Source organism: Diprion similis, chromosome 14 (assembly GCF_021155765.1).
Source record: "Diprion similis isolate iyDipSimi1 chromosome 14, iyDipSimi1.1, whole genome shotgun sequence".
In the NCBI taxonomy this organism is placed as follows: domain Eukaryota; kingdom Metazoa; phylum Arthropoda; class Insecta; order Hymenoptera; family Diprionidae; genus Diprion; species Diprion similis.
The window spans coordinates 10,350,223-10,360,713 of NC_060118.1; the positions used below are offsets into that span (position 1 = coordinate 10,350,223).

General features: G+C 46.7%; 2 protein-coding genes across 2 annotated transcripts; both read left to right on the forward strand.

Annotated features, from left to right (window-relative positions):
* Window positions 1-1,259: 1,259 nt before the first annotated feature.
* LOC124414727 (pro-resilin) lies at window positions 1,260-4,803 on the forward strand. Its single transcript, XM_046895765.1, has 6 exons — window positions 1,260-1,411; window positions 1,816-2,248; window positions 2,315-2,353; window positions 2,540-3,126; window positions 3,210-3,801; window positions 3,871-4,803. Exons 1-6 carry the CDS (start codon window positions 1,403-1,405, stop codon window positions 4,092-4,094), a joined length of 1,884 nt encoding a protein of 627 aa, XP_046751721.1. The 5' UTR covers window positions 1,260-1,402; the 3' UTR covers window positions 4,095-4,803.
* Window positions 4,804-5,954: 1,151 nt separating this feature from the next.
* Window positions 5,955-7,850, forward strand: LOC124414475. The gene is made up of 5 exons (XM_046895423.1): window positions 5,955-6,054; window positions 6,240-6,408; window positions 6,621-6,693; window positions 6,929-7,051; window positions 7,509-7,850. The coding sequence occupies exons 1-5, from the start codon at window positions 5,955-5,957 to the stop codon at window positions 7,758-7,760; spliced, it is 717 nt and encodes a 238-aa protein (XP_046751379.1). The 3' UTR covers window positions 7,761-7,850.
* Window positions 7,851-10,491: the final 2,641 nt, after the last annotated feature.

Sequence of the window (10,491 nt, forward strand, 5' to 3'; positions counted from 1 at the left end):
TTCTTCATCTTCTTCTTCTCTTCTGCTCCGTTCTTCTTTTTATCGTTCAATTCAGCGGCTCTTTTCACATCACTTGCAACACGAGTGAATTGAGTCATTAAGCGATGAGACGCGCTGTTAACTAGACCATACGGAGTTGTAGAAGGCTAGAAACCGTAATATAAATCAAAGGCGGCTTCACAATATATCGTTACATAATTACAACGCGGCATCGGGCTGCCACTTCAATCGAGGAATGCACCATGTGCCGGTATACCTGGTCTTCTTCTCACAGACATGTGTTATGCATTCCGACTTTTATAACCCGGTCAATTCACTCTCCGATGCGAAATCCTCGTCCTCTTCACGACTTCCCGTCTCTCTTTCATCCTCCGCCTCCGTCTCCGGTTGAAACGCATTCGCGACGATTTATGCGGTCCTTCATTCCCGCTAAAGGAACCCAATTTCTTCATATCGAGGCCCATATTAGAACAGAAATAATGAATTGGCTGCTATCATCGATGATCGCTATTGGATACGAGAATTCAGCGATAATAGTTGAAGAAGAAGGTTGAGAATGATGAGGTTGAGGAACTCAAAGTAAATGGAAAACCTCACATGCTTTTCAAATACTTGTGCAATTATTAATTTTTTAGCAATTCCAATTCATCAAAACTAGGAACACGATGTTTCACCAAGTAACGCGGAGAAGATTGCAAAGAAATTTGTCACCCTGTTGGCATTGGCAGAAAAAAAGAGCGAACGAATTACTGATGAGGCATCGTTTTACTTTTGTTACTTCATTGGCAGCTCAGCCGTGGTCAAGCTTACGATTACTTCCGTGCAGTATCCAAGGCTCCTTGACCACAAACGCGTTTCATAGCTTTCATTGATTGAGAAATATCGAGTAGATATGCCGAATGAGTTGAGTGATGATGAACATAATGGATACCATCTGGTCCTGTTTCAGCCGATCATTGTGAGATAATGACCGATTGCTGCACGTGGATGCAGAAATCGGATCTCGTAACGAGAGCAGCTGCAGGCTCAAGGAATAAGCGAGAAGATCCATGATCCATAGGTGACGACGTTGTCTTGGATGTCTTTGAGCGGTTGTCTCTGCCCCCGCCTCCCCGCTCTGCACAACTACCAATGCAGAGAAGACACGGAGCGGTGCATCAACGCTGCAGTAAATCTTAGCCTCGTTGCACGAAATCCATGATCGAGAATCACGGATGAGCCGATGCTTCGGGGGTATATAAAGGCGATCTTCTTCAAGGGTTTATCATTCGCTGAACACCACTCTGTGGTGCTGGCTCATCCTTGGAAAACAAGGTATCAGAGCCCCGACCATCGCAAAATCACATCGTGTTTCAACCGTTGGTGAAAATCTTCTTTATCGCTCGACGCACGGATATTTGACATGTTCAAGGTGAGTTTCGTCTTCTATTTATAGTGTTAAAGCCATTGCGAGCCAAAGAGATTCGTTTCTAGTCCATTCGATTTGAGCTTTGTAAAAATGATCTTTACGAGGTTTACTCTTCCGCGATTGATTCCGATATTTTATCGAAAAGTTCCCGGTGAGCTTCGTATTTTATTCAGAGTGTCGGTGTATCGTAAGCCCAAGAGACTCACATCCGATCCTTCAATTTTTCATCGCCCGAAAATGCTTTCCACGTTGAGATTCTAACGAATTCCGTGCATTCTGAGATTTGATAGAAAAGTTCGAAACCTCCTCACCGGTTCTTTTGCCTCCCAATAACAATTTGGCTGCAACAATGTGAACGCGACCAACAAACTCATCGATGTTTCAAAGTTGTTATCGTTACTTTCCAGTGCGTCCTTGCCACCGCCATATTGGCGTTGGCTCTAGCGCGGCCAGAGCCACCGGTGAATTCGTATCTGCCACCGGGTCGAGGTGGTCCAAATGGTGGTGGCGGTTCACCAGGTTTTGGAGGCAGCGGTGGACCCCCGTCAGACCAATACGGTCCACCAGGTTTTGGAGGCGGCAGCGGTCCTTCGGGTGGTGGTGGATTCGGTGGTGGAAACGGAGGCGGCAAGCCATCCAGCAGCTACGGACCTCCTGGAGCAGGCGGAAACGGTGGTGGAAATGGATTTGGAGGTGGTAGTGGCGGAAACGGAGGTGGCAGACCATCAAGCAGCTACGGTGCACCTGGAGGCGCTGGAGGAAACGGAGGTGGATTCGGAGGAGGTGGCAGCGGAAGTGGGAATGGCGGTAGCAGACCATCGAGCACCTACGGTGCACCAGGTGGTGCTGGGGGTAATGGAGGTGGAAACGGCGGTGCCAGGCCATCAAGTAGCTACGGTGCTCCAGGTGGGCCAGGAAGTAACGGGGCCGGATTCGGTGGAAATGGTGGAAGTGGCAGTGCAGGTGGAAACGGAGGCGGCAGGCCGTCGGACAGCTATGGAGCTCCAGGTGGGCCAGGAAGCAACGGCGGAGGTTTTGGAGGTGGAAATGGCGGTGGAAACGGAGGCGGCAGACCGTCCAGCAGTTACGGAGCTCCAGGTGGACCAGGAAGTAGCGCAGGTGGTTTTGGAGGTGGAAACGGAGGTGGCAGGCCATCAAGCAGTTACGGAGCTCCAGGTGGGCCAGGAAGCAACGGTGGAGGTTTCGGCGGTGGAAACGGCGGTGGAAACGGAGGTGGCAGACCATCAAGCAGCTACGGAGCTCCAGGTGGGACAGGAAGTAGCGCTGGAGGTTTCGGAGGTGGAAACGGAGGTGGAAATGGAGGTGGTAGGCCATCAAGCAGCTACGGAGCGCCAGGAGGTGCTGGAGGCAACGGAGGAGGCAGACCATCGAGCAGTTACGGAGCCCCTGGTGCTGGAGGCAACGGTGGTGGATTCGGAGGAGGTAGCAACGGTGGAAATGGAGGAAACGGAGGTGGCAGACCATCGAGCAGCTACGGTGCTCCTGGCGCGGGAGGAAACGGAGGTGGATTTGGAAGTGGCGGTCTTTCGGACAGCTACGGAGCTCCTGCTGCAGGTGCTAACGGAGGCGGTAATGGAGGAGCCGATGGTTACGCATCTGGTGGGCCTGGAGGAAACGGCGGAGGATTTGGAAATGGCGGTAGCAGCGGAGGTGGCGGCAGCGGATACGGCAGCGAAGCGGGTGACGATGGCGGAAACGTGAGTATAACTAGAACCCCAGACATCCTCTTGCCACGTACTTACCTAAATTTTTCTGAAACAAAAAATGAAACAAAATTCAGGAACCGGCAAAGTACGAGTTCTCTTACGAAGTAAAGGATGAAGAGTCTGGCAGCAATTTTGGACACACCGAAACTCGTGACGGCGACAGAGCTCAGGGTGAATTCAATGTCCTTCTGCCTGACGGCAGGAAACAGATAGTCGAATACGAGGCTGATCAGGACGGATTTAAACCTCAAATAAGGTACGAAGGTGAAGCTGGATCCGAGGGTTACGGCTCTGGTGGACCGGGTGAAAATGGCGGCAATGGAGGTTCCGGTTCAGGTGGAAACGGTGGTTATCCCTCCGGTGGGCCAGGCGGCAACGGAGCCGGCAACGGTGGATACTCTTCCGGAGGACCTGGAGGTAACGGAGGTGGAAACGGTGGATACCCTTCGGGCGGACCCGGAGGCAACGGAGGTGGAAATGGTGGATACTCTTCGGGAGGATCCGGAGGCAACGGAGGTGGAAATGGTGGATACTCTTCAGGAGGACCCGGAGGCAACGGAGGCAGTGGATTCGGTGGAGGTAACGGAAACGGAAACGGTAACGGAGGCTATTCTGCCGGTGGTCCAAGTGGCGGTAACGGCGGAGGATTCGGAGGCGGCGGAAACGGTGAGTATTTTGCCAAATGAAAAAAACAAGATGGAGTTAGTCGGCAAACTTGAACTCGGGATTTCACAGGCGGATACCCATCCGGCGGACCATCAGGAAACGGAGGCAACGGTGGATTCGGAGGCGGACGAGGCGGTGGAAGCGGTGGAAGCGGTGGAAGCGGTGGAGGCGGAAACGGGAACGCTGGCTACCCTTCCGGGGGTCCCAACGGCGGTAACGGAGGTGGAAACGGCGGCGGCTACCCGTCGGGGAGCGGAGGTGACGCGGCGGCTAACGGCGGTTATCAATACTAATACCCACCGATTTAGTTAGACACAAATGGCCTGTTATATAATGTACGATAATATCGACTTGCCGGATTAACTTATTGTTTTTCATTTAGCCATACACGCACAGACATACCATACATATAATTTATATACTGTGTAATCACGTTCTCGTATTATATATGTTATTATCATTATTATATTATCAAGCCGCTATACGTACGTTATAATCGTATAATACGCAGTATACTTAGTTTTATTCAACGCGTAACACGAAACGAGCTCTGATCCCGATCGTGTCTCACGTATAATATGATAATCATCCATTCCATCATCCCAGATCTCGCCCCGAGTTTAGCCTCAGGGTTCTCAAGGATGGCTCGCGGTAACAATACGTTATACAACTATGCTCACTAAATTCAACAAGTTTGATCTCTCGTATTTCGTTTTCGTCCATCATGCGTGACAGTTGTATCAGTAGAGTTCATTCCGTTTCTTCTGTATCACAAAGTAGTAAAACCTCTAATTAGCATTTACTCTCGATTTTTACTTTCTCTTACGTCTTTAATCAGATCTCACTATGTATCTCTAATAGTTTAAATATCTATAACTCGCAATCGTGCGATTGCTATAGTCTAGATCATCTCCGTCTATCACCATAACGAATTGTTTACAATTTATGAAAAATGAGAAATAATAATAATAAATATAAGACATTATACAATGCTTGCGTATCTCGGTAAATTGTAATGACTCGTTTTATTCCTTCAATCAACACCTAGCCAAGATTTTATCCTAAGTCCTCCACAATGCTCGACTCTTAAAGTCTGGTTTACCCATCACGTGAAGTCTCATCGATATCGAGCCTTGCATAAACTCTCCGGAATTATTTTTAAAAACTATAATGAACACAGCAATAAATATATCCTTAACCATACTTTAGAGTACAGTAGAAAGATAAAACGAAAGAGACTGTAGAACGTTCAATTTTCAAATCACTTGCCGTTGGGGCAGGAAATGTAAATATTCAGCACAACTGCAGCAGCAGCAGCAGCTTATTCGATTCAAGGAGCGTAAGTATACGGCATATTGTATAAACCGATGCGGTAAGAAATTTGCGCAATCGTTAATACGGGTAAAATCTCGCTGAGAAGTTGTGTTAATCTTCTTCTTCTTCTTCTTGCACTTCTGGTCCTTTTTTCTCCTTCGAATCTCCTGATGCAAAAACTGTAACGGTACTGAAAGCGAGCCTCGGTACTCACACGTAACAGCTGCCAAGAGTAACAGGAACATCTTCGCGAGAGATGCGCGCTGCCTCCGATGCACGTAATCGATTGCTGCACTGCACTGCACCGGATAAATTTTTGCCCAGAGAGAGAGAGAGAGAGAGAGAGAGAGAGAGAGAGCGGAGGATGCACCTCGGCGCCGGCTGCTGCACTTCGTCTCAAGACTTTCGTAATCGGCTCACGTGCAACCGAGACAAACTCGTACTCTCGAGCTCATCTAATGTGCATTAGGAGATCAGGAGGAAGAACTTTCTTTCTGCGTTATAATTCGCACGTCGCTAAAGATCGAAGCGAGCGAGGAGCCTGCAGCGCGTCTTCGATCATCGATCGACGATCCGTCAGAATTTGAGACGCGTTTTACTGCCGTTGCAACGGTGCGACGCTCGCTTCCCGGGTTCTGCGGTTTTATTATTAAATATAATTACCGTATTCTCCAAATTACTGTATTCCTGGCTCTGTTTCATTCCGCTACCCGCCGATGCTGATGCGGCTGCGGGTATAAAAGGAGCCGACGTTTTCTAGGCTCATCCCAGTCTCTCTGTCAACGTCTGATAACGGTCCTCGCAACCCACCAAGAGGAAGAAGACGAAGAAGTCGCGCCATGTTTGAAAAGGTGGGTAAAGCTGATAATACGCGGTTTTCTTGCTTCCCGTTGCTCGCGAAAAAACAAGAAAATAAGAAGCGACTTGTCGCTTTCAAAGGTTCGAGAAAAGCTCGAAACAGGTGTTTGTCTTAGCGCTTAACCGCGCAGCGCCGCGACTCGCAATTCCACTGTCCGCCTCCGAGTCCTTGGTCCTTATATTTTATTCAGATCTCCGCGCTCGGCTTGGCGACAGCTCAAATAATTTGCAAATACTTAACCAGTAGATCTGATTCATCTGCATAGGCACTCAGCGGAATCTTAGAGTGAGAAAGAGAAAGAAGGCATCGCGTCGTCACGGTTACGGTTCTTGCAGGCTCGAACAACCCCTAAGACTCATTGTCGATTCGCAACCAGACTCGAACCAGCGGACCATTTCCATTCTCGCGATTCAAACCCACCTGCGAAACACCGGGTGAATAATTAAAACCTCCCCCGCGTCGATGAATCAATGAAACACGGGTTGAAATTTCGCGAATTTCTTCATACGCTGCTAAAGTGAACGGAAGGAGGGGATGAAAATTTGCGTCGGTAAAATTGGGGGAATTCCTAACCACCATCTGGGCTGCAGGGGGGGGGGGGGGGGGGCGCTCGAATATAAAGGTCCACTGGTAAACCGTCGTAAAGGTTTTTCAATTTTCCTCGAGGAATTCGGAACGACTTGAACGCGCGATTAACTCCCATACCAGAGCCACATCGGGTTCCATGTATGAACCGAAGCTAAGGGTGAAGGGAGGAGGGGGGATTTCGTTTCATAAAAGTAATCGGGTGCACCGAAAATTCGTGTCCCGCAAAAACGCTGGATTCGCGTAACAGTTTTTAGAACCCAACGACGTATTTTTTCCGTGCAGTCCTGGAAAATCGAAAAGATTTCTTCCGACGCACGGACGTTTTCACTTGCAATATTCAACCCCTTTACCCTATTGAATTTTCAGACGATTTTCTTGTTGCCGTTACTGGCGGCAGTTCTGGCCGATCCCCAAGGACCCGCGTACCTTCCTCCGACTGGGAATTCCCCGGGAAGACCTGCCGCCGGCCATCCCGACGAATGGGCTGGCGTACGTACATATGCATAATACATTTAAGCCCTCGCATCCTGCGATCCTCATTCCGGCCTCTCCTGTCCTTCGTTTCATTCCGTTGAATCTCGCTCAATTTTCAATCACCCATCTCTCAATGTTGAACCTGCTTGTCGTACCTACTTGACAAAGAATTATGCCAGAGTCGAAGAGAGATGAAAAACAAGGACTCTTTTTGCGAAAAGGAGCGCTTAATTGTCCTTCTGAGAAAGCTCGTTTTCAGTAAAAGAAAAGGTTCAAGAAAGGAAATTTGAAAATACCAACCGCACTTTGCGTAGTTGTATAATTATGCTAATTGAAGTTGTCCTTAAAAAGGTCATTTTTGAATTTTGAATCTGAACTCAGAATTTGAAAATTCAAAATGGCAAAATGACCAAAACATAGTTGCAATCACGCAAGCTGTCTTGAATATAAAATTGTGCATTTTTTCCATCAGGATCCAGCGAACTACGAATTCTCGTACGAGGTTCAGGACGCAGCATCAGGTCTAGACTTTGGTCACCGCGAAATGCGGAAGGACGACGAGGCGACCGGAAGCTACCACGTTTTGCTGCCGGATGGTAGAACCCAGATAGTCGACTACGTGGCGGACGGCGGTGGGTATCGTCCGATGGTTCGCTACGAGGGAACAGCCTCGTTTCCGGCCCCAGGTGGTCAAGGCGGAAGTGGCGAGGGCTACAGATACTAGGAACCAGAATCGAAGACTTTAGCAAAATCGTCGATCAGTGTCCGCGCGTTTCCGATCAATTACCTGGCTCCTATCACTCGTCCCTTAGCAATTGAGTCACAAAACTGATTGGACACAAAAAAAATCATCCCCCCTCCCCTCCCCCTCCTACGAAAAAACGCTGATAACACTTTCATATCAATTTCAAATATTTTTCCAATCGTTATTTGAGATACGGATTTCTATTGTGAAAGAAAAGAAAACAAGAAAATTTTAAACAAAAAAAAAACTTTTACCACGACGATTCAAACGACTAAATGAATTTCCGGTAAGAAGTGATGATGGATATTAAATTTCGAGGCAATTTTTTTCCGCGAAAAGATTTTATGTTATTATTTGTCAACGTGTTTATAAATCGTTGCTATATATATATATACACACATATACACACACACACACACACATACATACATATATATATATATATACATTTGCAGGGTGCTAAGCTAAAGTACGAGTGATTATATTTTACGCCGCATTTCCCTTTGCGTCTAATTTCCAAGGAATTAGGTATAATCCTGCAATTATTATACAGCATACACAAATACATGTTTAGACATTTGTACATTAAACGCACACGTATACGCGTCAGTGTCTCTATCTGTGGATTAACAAAGACTCTTGTCGCAGGAGTAAGGAATTGCGCGACATTATCGCATCCGCTGACAAATCGTGTCTGCCTAAGGCCAGGGTCTTAAAACCGCGTATTCTGAAGGTGGTTGAATTCACGAATCTGAATCTCGCTTATCGCCCGAATATCATTGTTGTTGTTATTATCATTATTATAACTAGTATTGTTATCATCATTATTATTATTACTACTATTGTTGTGATTATTATTATTATTATTGCAACGTTAAACTTGCGTATATTATTTTATATACGGTATTGTGAGGAATATGCGAGAGTGAAATATACGTGCATTACCGTCTCATGTTACATAAACGTGAATTTATGATACACAGTATGAATACAAATTCAAGTATATCCCAGTGAATATAAAGAGCAGCTGTGGGGTGAACAGCTGCTGTCGTTATCCACGTTTCCGTTCCAGAGCTGCGTGGCTAGCTACCCCGAATTGGAATTTAGTAAGGTGGTCCCAATAACATATTTATCTTAACGGTTAAACCGGCGTAAAAGTAACGACCGGATGGCAGGACTGCGGGGGTATTTCCGGGCGATCGAGTGCTCTGGAATTTGAATAATGCGATTTATCTGTACCTGAGAGGAAAGGAAGGCGAACGTGCACATGGGAGCATCTCCTCTTCTCCGAGGGATGTGGAGGAGTATAAAAATGGCGGGAGCAGAAGAGGAACTGACAGGAGAACCTCGGGGAGGGGGGTTTACACCGTAATTGGTTTTGCGAAAGGACTTTTCTTTCCTCCTTCGATACCGATCGGTAATATGTTTTCATAGCGGCGAGGGAAGGGGGGGGCGGGGGGAGGAGGAAAAACGCCGAGGTATAAGGTAATATCAGAATTTACATCGCGATCGATTCGACATCCGTTTTTTTAGGAAGAATGCGCCCCGCCGATCATCCCTTGAATTAATATCGACCCGAGTACCGCTATGAATTTCAATTTCGCATTAATTGAGGGTGTGTAGAGAGATCGAGATAACAAGGGTGCAAAGGCCCGTCTGACCTCCGTCTTGCCTCTTCGTCTCTTCATTCTCTTCCCCGAAGTGTAATTCAATCGTCTGAATAATCACCCGAAAATCATATCACAGACACGGAATCACTAACCAATCCCTGATGGGTTTCCCCACATCGATTTCGCAGCCCCGAAGGATCAGGATATCAGGATGCGCTGTGCGGTGTCTTCGCCCTCGACATCGATCAGCCTCGTGACGATATTTGGTCGTCGGTTTCAATCCAAACGATGGAATTCGGGAATTAAAATTTATTGTTGAGTCAAAGTAGAAGGAAAAAAATTTTTTTGAAGTGAAAAGAATGAATTATGTTAGCCAATAATTTTGGGACTCCGGTCCTTCTGAGTTTCTAATTCAGTTTGAAACGTGAAGCTTTCGCGTGTGCCTGCAGCTATCGCGCTATTGAAAATAACGGAAGAGGAAGTAATTTGCAATTTTCTCAATTTCAATAAAGGCACTCTGAATTATCTCGGGATTGTTATTTCGATGGCCTCCGGCTCCGCGGGAATAATTCCGCATCACGCGTTCTCGGCAATATCGCGTGCGTGGATCGTATTCGATGGAAATGTACGTGTTCTGGCATGCTTGCCGAATTATTCGGTAAATAAATCTGAGACGCCCTCGTTTTTCCCGCGCGCTGAACACCGTGGCCGAAATTAACAGGAAATTGCCACGGTATTCGCAAAAAAATAAAACTCCGAATTTCTCCTCTTGAAAAAAAAAACATAAATTAATTAATGAAATAAATACTCAGCAAATACAGGAATTTCATTTATAGATCGCGAAAATTATTTAATCGCATGTTCCACTGCTAGATATGGAAAACAAATTCCTCATTTTGACAGAATAAAAAAAAAAGTTTTATACTTGGGAAATGAATCATCTCGTGATTAGAATTCTCCACCCATTAATTTGTGGGTATAATTTAGACGGAGGGGGAGGGTTTCGATAAATTAAAGGCGACCTTTGAACCGCCCACATCTTTATAATTCTCAACATTTTCAAGCCCTTTCCAACCTCCCGCAGAGTCACGTTGTAGGCT